The sequence below is a fragment of the Anarhichas minor genome, unplaced genomic scaffold, assembly GCF_050575085.1.
Source record: "Anarhichas minor isolate MPS153535 unplaced genomic scaffold, ASM5057508v1 ptg000023l, whole genome shotgun sequence".
Classification (NCBI taxonomy): domain Eukaryota; kingdom Metazoa; phylum Chordata; class Actinopteri; order Perciformes; family Anarhichadidae; genus Anarhichas; species Anarhichas minor.
Window position 1 is genome coordinate 8,963,367 of NW_027466469.1, and position 26,889 is coordinate 8,990,255.

Consider the following 26,889-nt stretch of genomic DNA (forward strand, 5'->3'; position numbering starts at 1 on the left):
CCTCCTATAACAAGGTCCATAGGGGCATCTCAATACATACACATGTTATATTATATTATATATATATTATATTATATTATATAAGTGTTATTTACTGCTTTTTTCATGTTGGAATAAATGTTAAATATTTAACTGCAAAGTAGTAATGCGTGTTTGATACTTTAATGTTTTTGCATTAAATCATACTGGGATGTTTGCTGAAATTGATAGGATGGCCCTACCTAGAACATGTTCCACCAGCCGCCACTGGTAGACAGAGTTGTGGACTAAAGACATTTCACACTGTACATATGAATAAAAGGAGAACCAGGATTTCTTATAATTAGCATTCATATCAATTCATGTGCATGTTTGTTAATAGAACGATATAAGTAAAGGATTTGAAACCTTAATTGGACAGAACAAAAGCCTCTCAAACTTTATAATTTCACTGTAATTACAAACTTGTTTTAAGGTACTAAAATATGTCGAAACAAATTAAAGCAGCAGTCATCATTACAAGAAAAAGCATAAACTGTGAAGATCAGTTTTACCTCACAGCAGCTGGAAAACAAAACTCTTACTTTTGTCTTTGTAGTTACATGTTTGAATGTAGTCTACTTTGATTTGAGGCGGGGGGTTGGGTGGGTGGGGGTGACATATTGTTATAATATTCATTGCGTAGATCCAGGTGTGAACTGACAAGTAGTTATTTGGTAACATTGACTGATTGCTGCCTGGTTTAATTGTGCAGCAACCACACTGTATAATTCATTGCCTGGCACTTTTAACTTGGTAATTACCGGCTGCTGGGACTCAGTGGGACTCCAGTGGTTGTGTCAAAAACAGCTCACTCAGTCAATCCACCGACAAAAATCCACGCAGGAAGCTGTTTTTTATTCATTAGGTGTATTGGTCTGGCCCATTTCTCTTTAAGTCAGTTATGCTGTATTTAGCATTTTGTGTGATACAATACACAGAAGTTTACGTAAAAGTTGAATTTTTCTGGTAATTGATATACAAGTGTATGCCTTCCAGCCAACACATTGTCAGTGGTCAGTGGCCCTACGCTTCAAACTATGACGCTCTACGTTCCCTTCTAGCGTCACTTCTGGTCGTGGCAGGGACGCAACGCTCAACGTACGCTCGTACAACGGCTCGTATGACTTCTGAAGAAAAGTTACTCCTCATCGTGCGTTTTCCTACAGAAGCAACACGTGTCAATTTCAGCACTTTACATATGTACATACAGTCTTTTCAAAATAAACCTCCGTCTTCACAGGAAAGAACAGAACTACTTGGTTTTGTTATCCTGACTGATGAACAATTCAATACAACAATGTTAGTGCTATAGCAGCTGCCCCATATTATCTTCCTGATCCTCATTTATGTGTGAGGCAGAAGACCTAAATTCCATCCATGTATTTGTTATAATTTAGATTATTCTCATATTTCTCAGAGACTACTCAGATTCAATTTAATAATTAGCAGAGCAAGCAATTTTAAAACAATTTAAACCCTTCCCATGAATAGAAACACACAACATTTGTATTCTTTAGACCTTTACACATCACAGTTTTTTTTGCTGCCAGTATGAACAGTTTTGATGTTAAATATTTGCAGCAGTGTATTTTTCATTTTTTGTGTTGTCCCCCCCGCTGTTTAAAAGCCTTCATCCTACATGAGGCAGACTTGGGGGGGATTTCTTTACTCATGGTGGTGATAAGGTGACCATCCCATATTGTTAAAAATGCTATAGCTCTGCAGCGATTTAACGCTGACCTAAGTGCAGCACTTTGTAAGCTGATCCGTGACACATGAATGCTGTAAAGATGGCAGACAGAAACACAGCCAAAGCAAATCATGTCTGCATGAGTGTTAGTATGTCTTGTGTTTCTGTCCTCCCACAGAAACCACAAACAGAAAGTCATCAAATGACAACAAGAGGAAGGAAGAGAAAGAAAGGGGAGGAAAGCACTTACCCTTTAATCCAGCTAGAAGATAGCAGGGTCAGGGTTTAGAAGAAGAAGATGAAGAAGGAACAAACAGAGAAACATAAAGACACACAGCAAAGCCACCGACACTTTAATGCTACAGCAGTTGTACAACAAAGAGCGAAGCAGCGCACAGAGAGAGTAACATTTGAAAACAGGTAGAACATGACCAGGAAGAGGACAAACTAAGAACATCGTTGGCTGATGTGTAAAAAATGATGTAAGGACAACTACAGTAGTAGCACAAGAAGAGAGAACAAGAATCTGAGAGTGATGAAAAGAAGGACCTCAACTAGCTAATATATACTGTCTATCAGTGGTGGGCCGTCAGGGCCAGCAAGGCCTTCTCTGCTGGCCTAAACAGAATCACAAAGTTATAGCTATTTTATAATTTAATCATTTTTCTTAAATACACTACATGTATTATAATTTATAAAAATATGTTTCCCATTATCTTATGTTCTCATTGCACAGCTACTGTGTTCCTCAGTTGCTCTGCTTCCAGTGCAGCTTGTTTTAAGTAGAGCTTTCATCCAATCAGATCTCACCTCTGTGTCTCTAGGTAAGAACAGAGGCCCGAGGCCTGCAGACTCACAAGTGCATCCCTGTGCAGTTTAAGTGAATGGGGACGATATTGTTGATTGTCATAGTGTTCAACGAGGTAGTCTACAAGTACGTCAGCATTAACGTGCGATGTGATTGGTCAGTGGGCTAGCGTCACCCTTGTGAAGCTGAAGCAGCTAGCATACGTTAGTAATAGTAGTAAGAGTTCAAGTTGAAAGATATGTAAGAAGTTATGACATTGACATTTTTAGCGTTTTGCTTGATGTAGCTTTGTTTTTTTAACACTCAATGGCTGAAGGAGGAGAAACGGATTTCTCAAGAAGGACATTCCCAGAAAAACTGGACATCGTAAGAAAGGGTCGGCCAACCCCACAGCTAGCAGCCCTGACCCAGCCAGGAAAAGGATTTGTGCGCCACTTTCAGTCCAGCAACTACGAACATTATTCCTGTCTGACAGCGTCGGAGAAGCGTTGCACATTTTAATGGCTGGGAATGCATTTTATTTGCGACTGAGCGTCTTGGTGTTTGGAGCTACGCTACGCTAACCTGAGGTGGCTAACCAAGGCAGCAACACCACACCATAGCGCGGCAGGACACTTACAAGCTACGATGCTCCAACGAACACGTTCACAGGAGGACCTCTGGCTGGAACTGAACCGCACAGATGTTCTGTACAACCGTGTCATTAAACTCTTTGTAATCAAAGAAAGGAGGATGGACTTTGTCTTTAAGTGAACAGCAGCGTTGGTAAGTGAAGTGCTTTTGTGTTTTTACATCTGCAGTAGCGTTACTACTGTGTTCATTTGTCTATGGTGTCGTTTTTATGAATAATATGAATGGCTCGTGCTCTTCAGTGTGCGGATGAATACGTGTTTTAGCGCTGCAGTGTTGCTGGATTGATTTGTTGCTTTGTTGTCATATAAATACATGTGACTGGTTCTTGTGAGTTTGTTCTTGTCATTGTGTTAATTACATTGATTTTGACTGTATGCATTGACCGTTAATGACGAAGCATCCCGTCATGCGTGGGGTTAGGGTTCAGACATTTGATTCTCTGTTTGGGGTGTTGTTTTCTTTAACAAAGCAGGAATTATGGTCTGGAGAAATGGGGATTGTGTGGCGATTGCTTTAGCCCTGTTTGAATCAGTAGGGACAGCTAAACGCTGCGGGGAGAGTTTGTAGCTTGTGTGCTGCTGTTAGTTTTCCTGCTAAGCTAGTTTAGCGTAGCCTCCCAGAACACACGCGCCTCACCAGAGTACAATGTTTCGTTTCCGGGGTCAGAGTGTCTCTTACGTGGTGGGTTGCAATGTTGAGCGAAGTCCACCGAAAACATTATATTTCCCACAATTTAAGCTTCTGTATTTTCCAAATGCACTAGTATTATTCAAACGTAAACAAATAATAACCGTAGCTGTGGTGTCATGTTGAGGTTATTAGGAGGTGGTTCAACTGTAGAAGGCAGCACTGAAGGACCAGGTACAAAATGCACGGCCCGCCACTGCTGTATATATATATCAGCAAACTGATGTTTGGATTTAGATATAACATGAATACTTTACAATATGAATGAAGAGCATAATAGAAGTAGGCTTCAGGAGATACAAGAGGAACGATCGTCATGTGAAAACATAAAATGTGGCTGCAGTAGAATATCTCATTTCCTACAGTGAGTTTAATCCATTAATCAACTAAAAGAGATGCTACACCATCAAGTTAGCGGGAAAAACAAGTCATGGAGAAAGATGACTGCATGTTGTGGTGCGAGACCTAAAGGACACAGAGTTGAAGACTTACAGAACTGAGATATGGGTGCGTCGAGCTGCGGTGCTGTGCCCCCCTTTGAGTTGAGTTTCTGGACCTGGGTGGGAGGAACTGGCTTGTGTGACTGACCCGTGGCTCGGTACATGGCCTGCACCCAAAGGATCCGGTCCTGCTCGTCGTCGCTGGCGAATATCACGGTGTCGCCCTCTTTCACGGCGTTGAAGAAAGTCCGGCCGCCGTCTAGACCTGAGGAATGGACAGAGGAAGAGGAAGATGATTTATGTGTGAACAGGATCATACATTGCTGTTTGTAGCCACAGGAAGTCCTGAGTTACCGTCACAAGCAGTACCCAACTGGATGTTAGGCCACAGTTTCACGTGTCTCTTTAATGCGACTTTTGTGTTTGGATGCAACAGATTGGAACTCAGCTTGGTGACCTGACTGATCGCTTTATGTTCGGGTGTATGACAGAGACCTTATTTGATAAATGATCTGGATTGCGTTCACATGCTGTCCACACCTCAATGATATCTCATCTCAATATGAGCCGGGCCACGTCGGCGAGATCCACACATTTAAGAATCAAAGAGAAGGCCATCAACATCTCACTAAACTGGCTAAATCTGAAAATGCAATTTGTATTGATGTATTTATTTACCAGCTCACCATTTATTATTTGTATGTACATGACCTGAGTTGGGTGAGGGTGTGGGGGGGCTGAAGGTTTGGATGTGCTCTGTTTTCTTTTATACTGTTTGTACTTTACTGAATGTTGAAAGACTTGTAAAAAAAAGCATTGAGACATTGACTGGAATAAAACAGAGTCTACAGTATAGGTGCACAAACTAAATGTTGTAAATGATAAATGAACGGCTTATTCTAGTGAGTTACTACCGCACTTCAATAAGGTTAGATTGACGACATCACGGCGGTTTTCTCTGACTTCCAGCTCCTCCACCGCCACAGGAGAAATGATACAAGTGTTTTCACAGACGCCTTAACCTCTACCATTATAAAGTCTGCTCCGTTTATGAGTGGGCTGAAGCAGACATAACACCTGTTGAAGGCTCACCAACACCTGAGAAGAGATCCAATCAGGCAGCTAAAGAACTTTAACAACACATTTTCCAAACGTTGCTTGTTGGAATGCTCTACACAGCTCTGTGACTGCTGTTACCTGGCTGGGGGTCAGTGTAGTCCACCGTGTAGCCGTCCAGCTGGAGGAGCTCAACCGGCTCGGCCTTCTTCTCTCTGTAACTGCACATTGCAAAGGTGTACTGACTCACCTGCACCAATCACAGAGGGAGGGAAGAGGGAATGCTGGTTAGTTAGCTGAGAGAGAGAGAGAGAGCGAGAGAGCGCTTGCTCAAAACTGCTGTCATGTGAGGGTTGGAAATACTGTGCATTACAAACAAACACAGGACTTTCACCCAGGAAACCACTCTGTGTGTCCTGGTGAAGCCAGGTCGACATGTGAACCCACAAGTTAATGTATCACATTTGTTAAACGCATTCAAGTTTCCAGAGGATGGATTTTTGATTTCAATGAGCCTGAAGGCTTTCCTTTAGTGCAGCCCACAGTAAAGGTAGAGTGATACAGTCATAGCTGACCTGTACAGGAAGCTAGCAGGGATCATCACCTTCAGTCCTGTTAACAAAAGGCCAGTATTGAGCCCGGTTAAGGCTTTGACCTGTCAGTGCATCCTGTGTTGGTAACAGGAAGTGTAGCGACTGTTGCTAGCTGTAGCTGGACTGCTGCTACTGTAGCTGCCAGTCATACTGGCCTGTCGTCACAAATCAGCAGGCCTGGCCAATCTGCCGCTGTCGCCACCTCTGCCGCTGCAAGTGGCAGCTCTCACTCTAGCTGCAGCTGCATTCTGTGTGTGTGTGTGTGTGTGTGTGTGTGTGTGTGTGTGTGTGTGTGTGTGTGTGTGTGTGACAAATGAGATTCCCCACAACAGTGCTGATGAGACCTGAGGCCAAGTAAAGGATAGAGGAAACCGGACCTACTCTCCAGCAGCTCCCTGGCCCGCAGGACACCGCAAAGGCAAATCAGAGTCTAAACTACCGACCCCCCCCCCCCTCCACCCGTACCCCGAAACACCATCTCTCTGCCTCTCCCTCTCTCTCCCTCAGCTATCAGTCAGCAGAGGAGAGAGGGACGGGGAGAGACGGTGATGGAGAAAGGGAGAGTAGGGAGAGGGAGGAGAGTAGGGAGAGTGAGGAGAGTAGGGAGAGTGAGGAGAGTAGGGAGAGTGAGGAGAGTAGGGAGAGGGAGAGTGAGGAGAGTAGGGAGAGGGAGAGTGAGGAGAGTGAGGAGAGGGAGGAGAGTAGGGAGAGGGAGAGTGAGGAGAGTAGGGAGAGGGAGAGTGAGGAGAGTAGGGAGAGTGAGGAGAGTAGGGAGAGTAGGGAGAGGGAGGAGAGTGAGGAGAGTAGGGAGAGGGAGAGTGAGGAGAGTAGGGAGAGTGAGGAGAGTAGGGAGAGGGAGAGTGAGGAGAGTAGGGAGAGTGAGGAGAGTAGGGAGAGTGAGGAGAGTAGGGAGAGTAGGGAGAGGGAGGAGAGTGAGGAGAGTAGGGAGAGGGAGAGTAGGGAGAGTGAGGAGAGTAGGGAGAGGGAGAGTGAGGAGAGTAGGGAGAGTGAGGAGAGTAGGGAGAGGGAGAGTAGGGAGAGTGAGGAGAGTAGGGAGAGGGAGAGTGAGGAGAGTAGGGAGAGGGAGAGTGAGGAGAGTAGGGAGAGGGAGAGTGAGGAGAGTAGGGAGAGGGAGAGTGAGGAGAGTAGGGAGAGGGAGAGTGAGGAGAGTAGGGAGAGGGAGGAGAGTAGGGAGAGGGAGGAGAGTAGGGAGAGTGAGGAGAGTAGGGAGAGGGAGAGTGAGGAGAGTAGGGTGAGGAGAGTAGGGAGAGTAGGGAGAGTGAGGAGAGTAGGGAGAGGGAGAGGGAGGAGAGTAGGGAGGAGAGTAGGGAGAGGGAGAGTGAGGAGAGTAGGGAGAGGGAGGAGAGTAGGGAGAGGGAGAGTAGGGAGAGTGAGGAGAGTAGGGAGAGTAGGGAGAGGGAGGGTGAGGAGAGTAGGGAGAGGGAGAGTGAGGAGAGTAGGGAGAGGAAGAGTGAGGAGAGTAGGGAGAGTGAGGAGAGTAGGGAGAGGGAGAGTAGGGAGAGTGAGGAGAGTAGGGAGAGGGAGAGTGAGGAGAGTAGGGAGAGGGAGAGTGAGGAGAGTAGGGAGAGGGAGAGTAGGGAGAGTGAGGAGAGTAGGGAGAGTGAGGAGAGTAGGGAGAGTGAGGAGAGTAGGGAGAGGGAGAGTAGGGAGAGTGAGGAGAGTAGGGAGAGGGAGAGTAGGGAGAGTGAGGAGAGTAGGGAGAGTGAGGAGAGTAGGGAGAGGGAGAGTAGGGAGAGTGAGGAGAGTAGGGAGAGTGAGGAGAGTAGGGAGAGGGAGAGTGAGGAGAGTAGGGAGAGTGAGGAGAGTAGGGAGAGGGAGAGTAGAGAGAGTGAGGAGAGTAGGGAGAGGGAGAGTGAGGAGAGTAGGGAGAGGGAGAGTAGGGAGAGTGAGGAGAGTAGGGAGAGTAGGGAGAGTGAGGAGAGTAGGGAGAGGGAGAGTGAGGAGAGTGAAGGGCATGGCTGCAGTCATTTAGCTTCACATCATTACAGGAAACACATGGGCATGAATACTGGAGATGATTTGTTGGATATGGCATGTGTGTTCACAAACAAACCTCAAAGTCAAAAGCATAATAATTTGATTGAAAAGTGACTTGAAGGGAACTGAACTCAAATGAAATCAATATGAAATGAAGTGAATTGAACTGAGCTGAATTGAACTGAGTTAGACTAAAGTGAAGTGAATTCATATGATTCAAACTGAAATAGAGGGAAATGAGCTGAATTGACTACAAATCAATCGGGCTGAAGTGAACTGAGCTCAGCTGAAGTCAATAGAATGACAGATGTGGATATATGTGCAATTAAACTCCACCATCAACATGCCAGGTTTAGCCCATCTGTAATCTGCCTGGAGGCTTTATGGAGGGGGGGGGGGGGCGACTCAGGCCACAACCACTGCACTGATTATGAACTGATGGAGGAGGAGGAGATTTAAGGGCAGAGAGGAAGGGTGGAGGATAAGGAAGGAAGAGAGGACAGGCAAGGGTTAAACAACAAGGAGGAAAAAGAAGAGAAGCAGAGGATGTGGAGGAGGTAAAGTAAGAGAAATGGGTGAAGAGAGGGAGGAGTGAGATGAGACAGACAGAGGGAGGAGTGAGATGAGACAGAGGGAGTGTGTGATGAGACAGAGGGAGTGTGTGAGATGAGACAGAGGGAGGAGTGAGATGAGACAGGGAGTGTGTGATGAGACAGAGGGAGGAGTGAGATGAGACAGAGGGAGGAGTGAGATAAGACAGAGGGAGTGTGAGATGAGACAGGGAGTGTGTGATGAGACAGAGGGAGTGTGTGAGATGAGACAGGGAGTGTGTGAGATGAGACAGAGGGAGTGTGTGATGAGACAGAGGGAGTGTGTGAGATGAGACAGGGAGTGTGTGAGATGAGACAGAGGGAGGAGTGAGATGAGACAGAGGGAGTGTGAGATGAGACAGGGAGTGTGAGATGAGACAGGGAGTGTGTGATGAGACAGGGAGTGTGTGAGATGAGACAGAGGGAGGAGTGAGATGAGACAGAGGGAGTGTGTGATGAGACAGAGGGAGTGTGTGATGAGACAGAGGGAGTGTGTGATTTCAACCCCTACTTTAGTCCAAGCTCTGCTGTACTAACAAGGACATCACTTCTAACACTATGTACAGCTAAGTATTCTTAAGTTACTTTAGGTCAGGCATACCCTTTAATAAAGCATATTCAAGGTAATCAAAAATATATATATTAAACTAAATATTCAAGTTGGAAAAAATATGTAAAATTATATTTGTAGCAAGCAAATTTTAAGCAATCTAAACACAGCTATTATAAGCACGTATATGATTTATTAATTTGTATTCATTGTTGGCTCCCTTTTAAAAAAGGCATTCATGTAGAACTCCTATGTTCCCTTGAAGGGTCCGAGTCAGCTGTCGATGATGAATAGAAGACTTTATAAAGTAACTGCACTCAGCCTCATCATGTAAATGAAGTTTGAAGCTTTGGGAAATATGTTCATTTGATTTCTTGCAGAGAGTTTAATCCACTAGAACAAAGATTAAAGTGATGAGAAGGCGCTCCACCTCTCTAATAAGGGACACACATCTAGCTCTGGGTAAGAATGTGAATATCAAACCAACCTGATATTTTCCAAAATATCAAACTTTTCATTGAAGGTGAAAGAGTGTCTTCATCATTTGAAGATGAATAATCACAGTGTAGAGATGTTGGAGCTTCATCTCCTCCAACACTACACATGTAACAAACCTCCAGCATGCAACACACGCTGCACTTCTCACATTTACACTTTTAATTGTAGAAAAAAAAATCTTTAAAAGTAAAATAATGATTGTAGAGTATGATCTCAAGAGAAGCTGTGACACATTACTGTAGGAGGTGTTTCATTTTCACATTTCAACAGGAAGTACATCAGTGTAAGTAGCATCACTCATAACTTCTAACGACACTTTCATCACCATTATCAAACACATTTTAGCATTTTTAGCTGGTTTAATTGTTTTCTGTTTTTAATAAAGTTACCAGAATCTGAATCATAAATACTTCTGATTCACGTTGCAGTGAGTTGCTCCGACAGATAAGCACAAAGAAATAATAGATCAAAACAAAGGACTATGTAACATGTCAATTATACACGTAATGTGACAATATATGTAGAGAATATGAGTATATAAGAAGTGATAAGTATAAGAAAAATGTGCATCAAACAAATGCAACTACGATGCAGAAAAGCAAACAAAAAGCTGATCCTTAAATGTTTGTTTTTCTTGAAGTACTCTTGAGTAGTACTGCAGTACGTTACTGTGTATGTTCTTGTAGGTCTGTGCATGTGTACTCTTCATTATCTGCAGTAGAATCAACGGTGTGGAGGACTGTACATCATCATGTTATGTGTAATTAACCAAATCAACTCCCATCAAAGTCTTAAGTCTGAAGAGAAGACAAAAGAAAAGCAAATGAAAGTGTGTGGTGGTTTAAAGGCAGACATGGGAAGAGAAGCAGACAGTATGACCAGACTGGAACACAAACAGACAGTAAAGAAACAGGGAATGCACTGCACAGTAATGTAAAACAGCAACAGACCCACAGAGACAAACAGCCATGCACACACACAGACAGACATCAACACAAACACACAGTGCGCTGTCTATGGACCAGTATTTGTCACTTGCTATATATTTAGCTGGAAGCAAGTGGGAGGCTTCAAGTTGGCGGCGCTCAGGCTTTTCTAGCTGCGAGTGTTAGGCCAGCTAGTGTTCACTCCACTTTGTCAATCCCCTGTCAACTTGTAGCTCTGAGACATATCCTCTGCAACGCACAAGAGACAGGCCGCCCCCACCCCACCGCCCCCCCCCCCCTGCCTGCTGCCCACCTCCCAATACAGAGCCACCAGGAAATGGCCGCTACCGGCCCCCACGCCCCTGCCACCCCGTCTCCTGACAAAAGCCTGCTTGGCCTCTCCATCACTCCTCTGACAGCCGAGGGAAGACAGCTTGGCTGCATCTCTCCTCCCCGCTGCACACACATGTGGCCAGTGAAGATATTCGAGCCACAGAGCAGAGCGGAGGCGGATCAGGGTTCTTCTCCTGTGATCCAGCTCTGTAGCTCACCGTGCACTCACCTCTGTCCATAGTTCATCTTGTGGTTCTCAAAGTATAATAGAAACATGTCTTTGTTCCAATGTTTCCCTCCAGATGTTTTATTATAGGTGTTCTGAATATGAATGGATCACATTCATCAGTCTGTTACTGATGCACCTTCTGCGCTCTTTATAGATCCAGATGTAAAAAGTGGATTTAGTTCCAGTGTAGCGCTCTAAAGAAAGGCAACAGGCAGTTAAACACACTTCAAGGAGCCAGCTGGTAAACTATCCAATGCTGAGACCCTTTGACTTTATGAACCTGGTCACGCTGGGTGAGCTGCTGCACCAGGAAGGCCCACACTTTAATAACTTAGGATCTACAAGATAAGTATGTGTGTACATTTACACCTAAGTCTTCAGAGGGCTGCAGCTAGTGATTGTTTTAGTTATTAGTGATTCATCTGCAGAGCTCTTGTGTTAAAGACAAACATTCTGTGTTCTATGAAGTAGTGGCATGTACAATGAATACTACAAACCAGCCGTCACTAACCCAAACATACGTTACCAATATATATCACAGAGAGAATAGAAAGTGCATGATTTCATTTTCAAAAAAGATGCAAATGACTTTTCTGTTACTTGACTGATTGATTGATTGAATGATAAATATCTGTATCTGACAGACAGAGGCACAGGAGGAGACTTATGGCAGCTTGAGCATGAAAGGAATGCATGGACACGATAGCACACACTAGTCAAGCTTCGTCTTTCTTTAAATGACATCAGACAGATGTCAGAATATAGATCTTATAAATGTGATGCCCTCAGGTTGAGAGCACTAAGGCGTGCTGCTGACATGGAAGTACAAATACATTTCCTTTCATGACTGAGTGGCAACCAAGACTTTAGAGATGTTGCTGCCATAAAGCTCTGAGCCTACTACATGTACTGTTCCATTCATTGTGCTTAGTTGTGAGAAGTGGACTGTGTTAGCTGTGCTTACCTGAACCAGCACAAAGAACCTTTTCTTCCATCTCTTCCACACGTTCTTGCCGATGGTCCAGAGGTACCTGTCGGGTTTAAAGAAACTCTCATTTAGAAAAACACAAGTTTTACAGAGATTTCTCTCAATAAAGTGAGGCCTTTATGCAGCTGATGTAGAAGCGTGTTTGCTTGTGTCTGTACTGCAGGTCAGACCTAAGAGTGATTGTGTGGTGCATCACTGACCTCTGCTGGTTAAACATCATTACTGCAACCAGACACATCAGTGATTCACCTCATTGTTGTGGTCTACCTCCACTGTTTGGTGTCTTAGCTGAGAGACCTCTCTTCAGATAGATACATGTCAAAGCAGGAGATGTACACATGATGGTCACAGTACTGTACCTAATGCCACTAACGATGCCACGGTTCTGTTTAGCTGAGTGTGGCACGAGGACATCTAGAGTGTTAATAGTTCATTTTATCAGTGGCACCTGTGTTAGACATCTAGAGAGGACTTTGGGCTGTTAGGATACCGACACTTCAGAGACATGAACTGGAGGGCAGGCTCTTAACTACAGATGAAGTTACAATCAAACGACAGCTCCGTCTCCTAAAATGTACGTTCCCACACAGCCTGAGTGTGAGTTATGTTTGAAGGGAAAGCTTTGTGTTGTGGATTACAGTCGCGTTTAACGAATCACAAATAAGATTCAACTACATCTGCAGAAGTCATGAGGAGAGGTGTGGGGGGGAGACTGCTGCTTGTGTTCTGTGTATGTACTTATGTTGCCTCGACATAGTTCATAGTACTTTTGGTGCATTTTTGTTTTGTTTCAATTTTCAGCCAAACCATGAAGTTGTTTTAATAAACCTAACAAAGCACTTCTGTAGTGTTTTGTTTCAATTTATAATCTTAACCACGTGATGTGAGTAAAACCCTTGAGACATAATACAGAGTGCCGGTCTCTCATTATTTCAGAAACACAGCACAATGTGTCAGTCAGCATGCTCTCTCTCTACGCTGCCTTCTCTAAATGGAAGTGTGTATTCTGTAAGAAAGAGTCCTCTTTTAGATCTGACATGACAGCGTGATGGAGAGGGCTTTTGTTGTAAAAGAACATCTGAGGGTGAGGACCCCAGTTTGATCTGCCTCTGCTGCTCCCGGTCCAGCTGTGGGTCTCCCTGGTGAGCCCGACTTAGTGTGCCTTTCCCCCCGGTCCCCCCCAGAGCTGCTTCTGCCTGTCGCCCTAAATAAAGCGTTATCCAGGAGGTGACACATGAGGCCCCTGCCTGTTGGCTGTGCAGAGTGAGGCCTGTAACACGTTACAGAGAGCCAGTGTGGGCATCTTACAGGGCAGCCCAGCAGCCTCCTCCAAGGCTCCCAAAAGAAAGCATATGGAGGGGAGGGAGGGAGAGGAGGCGGAGAAGCAGCTTTCAGCTACAGAGAGATGGGCGATGCTTTAAAGCAGGAAGTGTGTGTGTGCACCAGTGTGTAGAACTCTGCCTCATGACTCGAGTTGGCACTTTTTTCAAGTGCAGACTGCCACTGCAGGCCTACAGTCACTCTACTCACTCACGTGATGGATAGTCTGTCCAACACAACTGAAGGCCCAATCCCAATGTGCCCCTCACAGACTCACGGACCTTGAAGCACGCTCCCGCAAACTCTGTGAGGGTTTAGGGCTGTCCCACTGTCACATCATCGAGTGTTTGAGGCTCTCTCTCAGACATATTCAGCCCTTTATGAACCCTTTCCGTAACTCAGCATGGTATGCTGACTTAGTCTAAGGGAATTACCCACAATTCATTGCAATGTGACGTTAAACACGGGGTAACCAGTGGACGCATGGAGACGTAAAAAAAGAGGACATTAAGGGTTAAAGATGGAACAAAAATCATGAAATCAGAAGATATTTATTCATCAAATATTTAATTTAGTTATTGAAGCTGTTTTGACAAAAACAAGTAAATAGATGATATAAAATGACCTCATCTAGTGAGGAAAGAGGCTGGAAGATGTACAATCAGGGAGTAAATAATATGAAATAAATACACACAATTCTTCATGATATTTATTGTCGTTGTCATGGTAACGTGATATGTTGCAGCAAAGTGCTGTCCCGTTCATATTTACACCATCTCAAGCCCTCACAGTCTCTCACACCCAACCACTCACAGGTGACGTCAGTGAGTCCTCGAGGGTTTAGGGTTTGAGGCTGTAGGGGGACACTGGGATTGGGCCAACAGGAGCAGGACCACACCTCGACCCGACCACTAAACTCATAAAGTCTGTAACTTGGCACACTTCTCCTAATAACTCGTTACAGTCTACTGCGCCACACCAGTCCAGCTGTTGGTGGTATTGAGTCCATACGCTGCTCTTAGGATCAGCTCACTGACATGAAGTTATAGTGTGTTACTATTACCATTCCTTTTTGTATACATTATTATTATCATTATTATCATTTTGTATACTGAGTTTATTTTTTTTACAACTGTTCAGACAGTTCTCTTTACTGACATGCAGCTCAGAACAATACAAAGGAGCCTTCTCTTTTGTTCCTTTGTTTTGACTTCTGACTTATGTCTCTTGTTCATCTGCACTGTCCCCTCTGCTACTGTAGTCCTGCAGATGTCCCCTCTGCTACTGTAGTCCTGCAGATGTCCCCTCTGCTGCTGTAGTCCTGCAGATGTCCCCTCCGCTGCTGTAGTCCTGCAGATGTCCCCTCCGCTGCTGTAGTCCTGCAGATGTCCCCTCTGCTGCTGTAGTCCTGCAGATGTCCCCTCCGCTGCTGTAGTCCTGCAGATGTCCCCTCCGCTGCTGTAGTCCTGCAGATGTCCCCGCTGTGGGACTATGAGAGGACTATTTGATCTTTTCTTATTTCATGGCTTGTGCTGCCTCACAGTATATTTTCTTAACCAACCTGGACTCATCGGATTCAGGTTTCTTCTCTGGTGTGCACAACAAATACTGTATTTACTTTTGAGTACAATACAGTAATATGTTCACGTGATCTTCAGTTAAAGTCATTATGTCTCATACTGTACAGTATGTGAATATTGAGAATAAAGCCATTGCATGTGTGTTCATAGTCTACATTTACAGCATGCTGCAAATGAAACGGCCAAAGACTTGATAATAGTGGTCTGTACTCAGCACATCAGTGTGCAGTCGGCATAAGGAAAGAGCAATATTTATTAGTGTCAAATACCACTGTAAGAAGGTTTGTGATACAAATTTATAAAAAATGTAAGTTGATTTGTATTTGAGGTTATTTTCTTTTCCTTCTTAGAGTTTCAACAGAGAGGGCCTAGTTTCAGATCATGTGTTCAGCTGTTGATGGATGGAGTGTAAATACAGAGTTTTGGTGAAGTGAGAAAAATGTTGATGAATATTGAAAGATGTTGTCATTGAATGTATTTTGTGTCAAAGCAGTGAAGAGCGATCCACAGTTTAGTCCACACGACGCACACATACAAACACACAGCATTGTTCTGAGCATTGTTCCTTCCCTAACAAAGATCCTAACATCGCCCCGAAGAGAAAGCACAGAATGAATGAGTGGTCGACCCATTGTCTCTCTGCACAGCTGAAGTACTCTGAGCTGAAACATAGATGTGAGAGTAGAGTCTTTACAGCTGTAGAACGTGATTACCAATACCGCATGTCATAAGTCTTCTTTTGCGTTTCACTTCCTTTCAGTACACTGGCTACATACTCATCACAGTCAACATGCTGTCCTCTCCTCTCTGTCGGTGTGGGGGAAGGCTGCAAAGTGCAGATTCATTTGAAAAGTCAGTTGATAAAATCTAAGACATGCTACGTAAAAAAATGACTAAACACATCAATTATTAATGTTGTCAAATGCACCAGTGATTTTCCTCCCATGACATGTTAATGTCTGCCATGAAACGGGTCCACTGCAGTTACATCAGTGGTGGGCCGTCAGGGCCTGCAAGGCCTTCTCTGCTGGCCTAAACAGAATCACAAAGTTATATCTATTTTATAATTTAATAATTTTTCTTAAATACACTACATGTATTATAATTTATAAAAATATTTTCCCCATTATCTTATGTTCTCATTGCACAGCTACTGTGTTCCTCAGTTGCTCTGCTTCCAGTGCAGCTTGTTTTAAGTAGAGCTTTTATCCAATCAGATCTCACCTCTGTGTCTCTAGGTAAGAACAGAGGCAGAGGCCTGCAGACTCACAAGTGAATCCATGTGCAGTTTAAGTGAATGGGGACGATATTGTTGATTGTCATATTCTTCAACCAATCAGATCTTTAGTTTGACATGTTGGGCGTATTCTTTGACGTATCAGAGTCTGCTCGCCGGACCTATAATGACGTCAGCATTACATGCCGCTCAGTGTCCATGTGTAGCTTTGCCGCGAGGTGCAGAGTGTGCTGTGATTGGTCAGTGGGCGAGCACGTGACTATCGTGAACCGAAGCTTAACAGCAGAGGCATGTCGGGTAGTGAATCACGTGATGCAGCTCAGCCAATCAAATATGGGCATTCTGACTGAGTGAGATGCACCATGACACAGGGGGCTGAGACGAGGAAAGACACTGCAGAGCAGTACGTACAATGCTCAAGTTGTGAAAGTGAAATCATAAAACGATCTCTTTGGGCCGCGACTTGTCATTAAGGAGTGATGGTGGGTCCCACAGCCAGACCAGCTGAGAACCACTGTCCTCCATGAGTGATGGTGGGTCCCACAGCCAGACCAGCTGAGAACCACTGTCCTCCATGAGCGCAGAAAACATTATATTTTCCTGAATATAAGCTTCTGCATTTTCCAGATGCTCTAGTACTATTCAAACGTATTGCAAGTCTCGTACCGAAGGTTACGTACATTTAATATGTACATAGTTACAGCCTTAGAAACTAATAATGACTGTGGCGCCATCATGTGGTTATAAGGTGGTATTTCAGCTGCAGGACAACAGTGAAGGCCCAGGTATAAAATGCACGGCCCGCCACTGAGTTACAGTGTGCATTGTAGGCAGTTAACTGAAGATCTGATCACATGGGGTCCATGGCCCAGTTTACTGCTCTGCTGTTGATCAACCACTCTAACATGTTGCAGAAGCCTTATCCTCAGAAAAGTGGACATGTCTCAAACTTTACTGCAGTGGAAAATGAAGCGTGTGTAGTAGCATTTCATATCTCAATAATGCACATTACTAACTTAGCTTCTTCCCCAGAGTCTCTGTACTTTCTCTCCTCACAGGTTCCGTGGATGGTGGTTGTATCTGGACCCTGGTACTTCCTCCTGCCGTCCTGCCTGACGCCCACTGCTACTATCATTATTATTATGTATTAGTAGTCGCATTTCTTTTACTATTACTGATACCATTCCTCATTGTATTATCATTATTCTACCATATCCACTGCTGCTGTTATTACTAGTAGTCATCATTTTTCCAGCATTATTCTGCTCACTACTCTCATGATATGAATCATTTCTGTCATATGCACTCACTGTGTTGTGACTCTGTTATGTTGTTCATTGTGTACGACATCTGTCACACCTCATCCTGCTAGAGGACCCTCCTCTGCTGCTCTCTGAGCTTTCTTCCCTTTGTTTCTCCGTTAAAGGTTTTCTGGGAGTTCTTCCTGTTCTGATGTGAGGGTCAAAGGTCAGAGGACGTATGTGTACAGATTGTAAAGCCCTCTGAGGAGAATTTGTGATTAAAAAAAATAAAATGAAACAATAAATAAAGCAGCTACCTGCCGGACAAATGAACATTTACATTACATGACAGTCATTCAGCAGACGCTTTTATCCAAAGCAACTTACAATTCAGATTCTATCACATTCACACACTGTAGGCACGGCTGCAGGAGACATTTTGGGGTTAAGTGTCTTGCTCAAGGACACATCGACATGCGACTAGCGGAGCCAGAGCCGGGGATTGAACCACCAAACATCTGATTGAAGGACGGCCCTGCTCTCCACTTAGCCACAGTCACCGCAGGGCGCCGCAGGGCGAGAAGACCATTCTCAGCTCAGTGCCAAAGCAGACGGAAAAAATCTATTGAATTGAATTAACAACTGAAAACCAGAAGAGGAAGGCAAAGCTCCTCCAGTAAAACTATGACATAGTGCACATATAAAAATAGATAGAGTCATAGTGTAGTGCAGAGCAGATAAGAGAGAGTTTGTGTTGACAGGTCTGACATACCTCAAGATAAAGGCCTCGATGCCTGATGTTGGATCTGTCCTCACGGGACCCTCTTGACCCCTGAGTTACGCATATAATAACACCAATGCTGCAGAGCCAGCATGTTTTAACATCTCGCTCTGTCAACTAAGTTTTTATTTGGACCAAACCAGAGTTGTTGAATGCTGCAACTGTGGAAAGACTAACCAAGATGAGGAAGGTATGTTTGATTTAGTTTCTGTCCAGTTAGCATGGCGTGTGTTTTATGATGAGATACCGAGCCAGTTGAGCCCATCTGGTTTGAAAGAGAAACTTGAATTCAGAAGGTGTGTTTTTCTGTTTAGCTGTCGGAATATTTCCTTCATTGACATTTTGTGAGTTTACGTTGTTTATTTATCAGACTAAGAGAGAGCTTGTGTAACGTACCAAACTCACAGCTCAAGCAATGCATCCTGGTACATGTTCTACATGTAGTACATGTAGTACATGTTCTACATGTACTACATGTAGTACATGTAGTACATGTACTACATGTACTACATGTTCTCGGTAAACGTAGCAGCAATCTATTTCTTCACTGGACTACATTTGCAATCAGCACTGATAGGACACCCACATAAAAGAAGGCACATTTTCCATTTTCCTTTACCATCCAACTTGCCTCTGAAGAGATGCGTTTTGATACAACACCAAGCTGTATCAGCATCTCTCGGTCTCTTCTTATCAATACACATCGGCTTCATCCAAACAACAGAAGTATTGTATTGTAATGCCACGGCATGATGATCCCTGCATGTTGAAGTCTTGCTGCAGTAAGATAGATGACCTCCAATGTTTGTAAAGGAGCAGCAGACGTCTCTGAGAGCGTTCTAGCTCCGTCCCTGTTTTGGTAAAAACCTGCTTCAAATAGTTCATCCAGCTGAGAGCAGTGTACTGAGCCATGATGCCACAACAACTGACAATCTGAGAAATAAGCATCTCATCTCAAAGTCACTGCTGCTACAAGCATGCAGAATGTCACTGTCACTTACCCACAATGCTTCATGTTCTGTGGTTTGTCCATGCGAATGGCCAGTTTGATCCTCAGGTCATTGTCTGGACAGCCTTTGGACACCGTCATCTTGTGGAGCTCAGACTGCTTGGGACTGTTGGGAGTCGGGTGGAGCACAACCTGGGAACAGTCACATCATAACATTGTGTGTGCACGCTATGCACTATTTAGAATACCAAGGTAGCTCGTCGGTTGTCTCCTACCTTCCCTAGCTCCTTATCTTCCAGAGCCAACACTCCTGTGCTCTCAGTGAACAGCTTCACCTTCACAGCAGGGAGCGGCTGGGTGGTGGTGAAGTCACCCTGGGTACCCCAACTACACACACACACACACACACACACACACACACACCCAGGGACAAACACAAGACAGCAAGCACCATGTTAGCGATCATGATGTCTCTTTATTACCCGTCCATGTTCTGCAGCAGCCAGGCTTCAAGTCAAACATTCTACTTAAACATCAGTGGTGTTAAGGCTTTTCTAAAGCAGCCGTTCCCAAACACTGGCTCGGTACCCACAGGGGGGTCTCAGGAGATTCTATTAGGGTCGCCAATTCAATTTGCAGAATATCTTCCCGAGTGTCATATTTAACATTTCTATCTGCAGTACATCTTCGAGCCACTGAATGTTCATATTGTACTGATAATTGTAGTCTACTTATGAAAATGAATCTGATATGAAAGACTAGCGTACATTCTGTTTGTTCTAATAAGGGAAGCTGTTAACTTGTTAACTCTGCCTTAAAGCATTTATTTGGTCTCATTTTAAACATGTTTATACATTTTCAATTATTCATGCATGAAACAAAGTTGTGAGTTATCGAAGGTATGTCTCATTTAAATGGCTGTTTACCGCTTCAAGATCAGTTGAAAAGTTTAAAAAAAACTGTGTTCTCAGAATAACATGTTTGAACCATTGTTCTCCAGGATAGAGTGAGTGGGTTTAGACTAAACTGCAGCTCAGCTAAAGACACAAACAACAACCCCCGTGTTCTTATGGAGGTTTGACCCAATACACCTTCTGCATATCTACCACATTTAATCAAAACAATGTCAGTCTGATATTTCTCCAATAGTTGTGATCTGTGTATAGAGCCTGAAATGGGTGTAACAGCTTGACCCTATTCTCGCTTGGCTAGGGCGATCTCCACAGCGCTGTGCAGGTCTGTGTCCACACATTATCATCTGCTGTTTTGATGTTAGTACAGACACTTTTTTGAGGACCAATTTATAGCTTATGAGGTTAAAGGGATATCGATTGTGGTAATGATGTATCTATTTTTGAGTATTCCATCGCAGAACTAATGTTAGTTTAGGCAAATTCAATTTAAATAATGAATGGCCTGGAAGACAAGACCAGTGTTAGAAGGACAAAAACTGCACATAAGTATGCTATGCTTTCTATGTATCTGCACTAACTCAAAGCAGCACATCATAACAAGAAAGAACACAACTAATACATTGCTCCCATAGACTATAGACTGCTTTGTGGACGATGGTTTTGAAGCCTCGAGTTTGCCATTTTGGCCGTCGCTATCTTGTTTTTTTTTGCAACCACAACGCGGAATAAAACATTTAGAGGCAACCAAAATGTTACAAAATGTGAACGAGTTATAGACCAAAACACAGACAACGCCCAGACCAAACAACGCTGTGATAGAGACCTGTCAGTCACCATGTAGCCCCGCCCTAAAGCTTTATGGTCTGTTTGACTCTAAATGGACCATAATGTACTAAATGAACATCATGCTGTATTGAAGAAGACTTGAAACTAGAGATTGAGACCATAAACTCATGTTTACAATGTTTACTGAGGTAATAAATCAAGAGAGAAGTAGAGTCATTTTCTCATAGACTTCTATACAACCAGAGGAGTCGCCCCCTGCTGGACACTAGAGAGAATGCACGTTTAAGGCACTTTCACATTGGCTCCACTTTTCAAACCCGGAGATTGCCGCCTGATTGTCCCCAGTGTATATCTGGCTCAATTTCATCAAAATGACGTGTGTCTCCAAATTAAAGAACCCCAATACCCACAAACTGCAGTGTGTGTTAGGAATGTCCATTTGAGTTGCAAGTACCCAGAGCTCATGTCTGCCAGAACACAAAGCTGGATTTTTGTGGATTTCCTGCAGCCAGTTGAGAGAAATAAACATGCTTTTCCAGCCAGAATCTTGTCTCACGTGTTGGTCATTTTCCCCTCTCTTACGCCTACTGTACTAATAATACAGCTTGAACTTTTCAACAGTAACAAACAAGACTGAATCCAGAGAAACAGGAAGTGTAAGTGAGATAATGAACTTTTATTGGTGCTTAATTATGGAAATAAGCATGCAAGTTATGAAGAGGCAAACTGATTTGTCACCGCGGTGAATCATGAAATGAAATGCTATCCAAACACTGTTGAGGGAACATACTTTTGACATTTTTATCCATGTACAAGCATTTCTACAGTGTTCCCCAAACATCTCCTGACACTCAACCTAAATGCTAATGCACAGGGTGCTGGAGAGGTGGAGGGACTTACTGTGCTGGAGTATGTACAATGAGCCCCAACCTGATTATATGGACTGTAAAGTTGAATGAGGTTATGGATAAATGCTGTATATGATTAGAAGGGGCATGGAACACCATAAAATGCCTTTCACACCTGTCCTACATGCACAGCACACTGCATAGAGCATTCACATCTCATCATCTACACATAGTGCACAGTCTCCAGCTGAGATACAGTTATCTGACCAGCAGATGGCAGTGTGTGTTGTCTTGTTAAAGAACTGTTTACTAAAGCCATTCTCCACACCTTGTGCTGACCTGTAAATCTCCAGAGAGATTGTGAACAGGGTGATGGAGGTTTTGTTTTGAGGTGTGTGTGTGTGTGTGTGTGTGTGTGTGTGTGTGTGTGTGTGTGTGTGTGTGTGTGTGTGTGTGTGTGCGCGTACGTGGGTTTCGAGGCCTCAGCCTGGTCTGTCTGCAGCTTGTGTCCTCCCTCCACCTCCATGGTGCAGTAAACAATCCTGTTTGGAGCCAACGACCTCAGACCCTGGACCTCCATGATGACCACCTGCAACACACACACATATATTTTATACATAATAAAGAAAAAAGAGGAAAATAAAGCCACCATCTGTCTTTCTTCTTTCAGTGGAGCTGATCAAACTGTTTGTATCTTTATGCTGTCAGACGACTGCGTGAGTGTTGATTGCATTTGAGGGTCTGTTAGCTGTGCTTAGCATTTATTAGCCACAATTAAATCATTGTATTCTACGTGTGCATTTGTCTATCGTCACTGTATGGAAATAATAAGACACGTCTGGCTGTATTTTGAAACAGAGTTCTCTGAGCTTCTTCCAGCAGCTGATCACATTCCTCTCAGCTCAAAGACAGCAAACATCCAGAGGACAACAATGGGGACTGGAGCACACTGATTGATTTGCAGTCTTTACAAACAGACTAACATCTCCATCAGAGTGCAGATGGACCTGTGATGTGGTTGGCTGTCCTGAAACACTAAATAAGCCTTCAAAGAGCGAGTTGGTGGGCCAGCCTGGAGCTTCACCTTGCTGAGACCAAGCAGAGCATTTACCAGGTCAAACCACCTACAGATGGTGTATCCTAATATTTAGTTGACAACTGAAACAGGATGGAAAATAAGTGATTTAACCATGTGGGAGGGGGGGGGGGGGGGGGGGGGCTCTGTCCTTTTGTTTTGAAAATTCATGACTCATTAAATTCATTGTTCGTTTCAATGTGAACAACAAGCAAAACAAAACAACGCAGACACGAATATGATCTTTTTTTTTACTGTTCGAGTGCGACTTACTTAACGTGCACATACGGTTCTGATGTGCGTCTATTCGTGCTGTTACGGTACCGTAAGGCAGGAGTTGCGTTTTTTTAAACTTAAAACATAACTATTTTCTGAGGAACACCTTCCAAAATAAATGAGAAAAACAACATGACAAAACAAAGGAGAGAAAATGAACTGGTGGGTGAATACATGTATGTTTTAAACATCCCACATCCCTCCTTCCATTTAACACTCATCCATTCAGTGCCGCTGCTAACACGTTGCTTTTACCTGATGATGATTGTCCTCGTGATATTCAAACCTTTCAAATGATGCCTGTTAATTTGACGTTTTTTATTTATGTGGATTCTTGAGCACATTTAGATACAAAAATCACCAACTTCATTTACGTACACTCTGGATTATCTTCAATGAATCAGCAGAACCACTCATCCTAGAAATAGATACTGTACATGACGGGCTGCTGAGATGTTCTGAGTTTTACATATCCTATGTTATATAACTTTTGCTTTTAATGAAAACTCTTGGGATCAACTGACCAGATAGTATGTGTCATTACTTAGCAAAATAAAATGATTCTTTTGATGATGCTTGCCATTGTGGAGCTCCTGAACTTAAGAGAAACTACTTAGACGATGGTTTTGTAAATAATAAATGCATCTGTCCTTTTTACCTCAGATTTACAGACTTTGGGAAGTTATGGTTTCGTAGTAAAGTTTGCATCTGGTCTTCAAACTAGAAAAGGGATGACTCAGCATTATGTCATCATAACAACTGTAGGTAGAGCGAGCGAGTGTTGAGTGCAATCAGTGTCCAGAGTAACTATTTATTTCTAGTTGAGTCAGCAGAAGAGTTGTGTTTAGTTGCTATCTTCAAAGCTGCTCAGCCTCGTACTGAGAACAGAGGAAGCTCTGTCTAGGTGTCTGCCTCCACCTCAGCTACTGAGTAACAGTACAAACATTTGAAACTGACCACACATAGTCAATCATCTGCAGGAAAGCAATGTGTTCATCAACATTTGTGAATCTCAACCCAATGCTCACTTTCAAATCTTGCAGATTGATGAAAGCTTGTCTGCTCTCTCAAGACTCTGGCATTAGTAAGCTTCCATACATTTGTCCAGTGGGGTTCATGTGGATATACTGAATGAGAGTAGCGTCCTGAAACTGAAGCCTGTCTTTAGTAAATGTCTACTGAGCCTTGTCAGACCCCCAACGACAGAAGCACAAGTTGTGGGCAGGTGCTGCCAGGCTTGTTCATTGAACAAAAGGTAGGATTTCTCCCAGCTCACTCACGTTATAAGTCTATACTCTCGAAGAGATGGAAAAGTGCTAGAAACCATCAACAGGGAGGCAGTAAACTAATCATGGTGCTGCTGGACTGTTGTGCTCCATGGATCCTTGTGGAGGATGAACAGGTATTGGTGGTAAGGCGATACTGGCCCCGTCTCCTTTACAACATGACCTGTCTGCCAATTAAGGTGAGGTTCAAACAGTCCGTCAGTCAGTAGGATTCCTGAGGGACGTCTCCTCTCATTAGCAGCTCCAGACGCTAGTCCTGAGAACCCATCCGGGGTTCATGGGATAAAAAAGCACTGCAGGTGGATTAATATGACAGTAAAATCAGAAGAAGAGCTTTATTTGTGGCTCTACTCCAGGTAACAGGAGCATGTCTCTGTATGTCTAAACCTGCCAACTTCCCTGGACCATCCTGACAGTCGATGCCTTGCTTAAGGGCGTTTATGTTACCTAAGTGTAGAAATAGTAGAAATGTTTTCTGATCGCCACATGTTTGTGAAGACTATTTGAATGCTGTACCTGACATTACAGCTATGTGGAGGTTTTGTGACCACAAGCGCTAACTCTCCTTTCCCAATATGAAATAGGATGCAATGCTATCACGAGCCAGAAGGCTAACTATGGGATTGATCGATGACTTCTAACATTAGCTGGTACTGGCCCACTATGTTTCTAACATGCAGTTAAATGTATGTAGGCCATAACTGCTAGCATTTCATTTTCATGGGTGTGACCTTTTGAGATATGATCTATGATAATTAAAGACTATCTTCCTATTCAAGTGTTTATAATTGTCATGTCGTCTAATGTTTCCTTTCAGGGAACTGTGAGTAACACCAGAAATGTTCTGCTCCCCAGAGGATGAATGCTCATCCAAACTATGAGTTAACAGATCAAACCAGGAGTTTACTGACTTTCTTCTAACCAGAAAGACCACATCCTGACATATGTCCTCTATCTGCTAGTACACCAACATTGTTAATAAGTTAATGGAAGTCCACCGACCTCCAGGGTGAAGGACAGCACCACGTCAGACTTGGACAGCGTGTTCTCGTCCTCCTGGCCCATGTCCATGATGGAGGCGTTGTGACCTCGCTTCAGCTTCTGCAGCTTGAACTCTCCTCCCTTGGACACTGGCATGCTCTCCAGGTTGGCCATCAGCAGGTTGACCGAGGACCGCAGCTCCTCGATGAACATGGCCTCCATCTCTCTGGAGGCAAACCTGGGGAACCTTCCACCATGCTGACCAAAGTAGGAAGGCAGACAGTGAGAAAAATATTCTGCTAGAATAGCACCAGCTGTATAATCTGTGAACTCTATACTTTGACATGAGTTTAGAGTATACATGAAAATGAATCAGTTTATCATAAAACAAATGGAATACTGTAGAACTAAAACTTCAAGCACACTGTGAGACCCACGGGATCGCCCCTCATCCGGCCCGACATTACTGTCTTTAAGAGGCTGCAGGCTCTGTTTTAAAGCGAGGGTGAACATTCAATCTATTTATTATATAATATACAGTATATTGCTATTATCTAAAACTAGAAGACCCAAGGCATGCACTGGCACCAACCATGTGGTACTAGCTTGTTGAGAAGGAGGCTAAATAATGAGGGAGGTTGAATGAAGATGGGTTCTGTGGCACCCACGAGTCACACGCCCACTGTACATAGATAGATGATAGATATCAACTGTATTCATCCCCAGGGGGAGATTAGTTTGTAGCAGCAGCAATTTACAGAGTAAAATAAAATAATGCACAATATATACAGTACAATAAGATAACAGAGCAGATATTGAATTTGAAGAAATAGAATGATAATAAATAAGATAAAATAGAATAAAAAATAAGAATGCACAGTATATACAATGGATTAGAATGGTATTAAATGAACAACTAAACAGTAGAGCAAGGATCACCAACAACAAGCAACAACCGTGTAGCCTTGTAGTCATGTGAAGGATGATAATCATATCCTTCATATGACTACATGATAATCATATCCTTCACATGACTACATGATAATCATATCCTTCACATGACTACATGATAATCATATGCTTCACATGACTACATGATAATCATATGCTTCATATGACTACATGATAATCATATCCTTCACATGACAACATGATAATCATATCCTTCACATGATTACATGATAATCATATCCTTCACATGACTACATGATAATCATATCCTTCATATGACTACATGATAATCATATGCTTCATATGACTACATGATAATCATATGCTTCATATGACTACATGATAATCATATGCTTCACATGACTACATGATAATCATATGCTTCACATGACTACATGATAATCATATGCTTCACATGATTACATGATAATCATATCCTTCATATGACTACATGATAATCATATGCTTCACATGACTACATGATAATCATATGCTTCACATGATTACATGATAATCATATGCTTCACATGATTACATGATAATCATATCCTTCACATGACTACATGATAATCATATGCTTCACATGATTACATGATAATCATATCCTTCATATGACTACATGAT

General features: G+C 43.3%; 1 protein-coding gene across 1 annotated transcript in view; it reads right to left on the reverse strand.

The window, feature by feature from the left end:
* Positions 1-26,889, reverse strand: part of LOC142955479 (calcium-dependent secretion activator 1-like) — a 228,111-nt gene that overhangs the window by 72,523 nt on the left and 128,699 nt on the right. The window contains exons 5-11 of the mRNA XM_076097001.1: positions 25,336-25,572; positions 22,164-22,285; positions 19,424-19,535; positions 19,201-19,340; positions 12,017-12,083; positions 5,477-5,585; positions 4,332-4,544 (exon numbers count right to left, since the gene is read on the reverse strand). Coding sequence (XP_075953116.1) covers positions 4,332-4,544; positions 5,477-5,585; positions 12,017-12,083; positions 19,201-19,340; positions 19,424-19,535; positions 22,164-22,285; positions 25,336-25,572 — 1,000 coding nt within the window. The remainder of the gene's footprint in view (positions 1-4,331; positions 4,545-5,476; positions 5,586-12,016; positions 12,084-19,200; positions 19,341-19,423; positions 19,536-22,163; positions 22,286-25,335; positions 25,573-26,889) is intronic.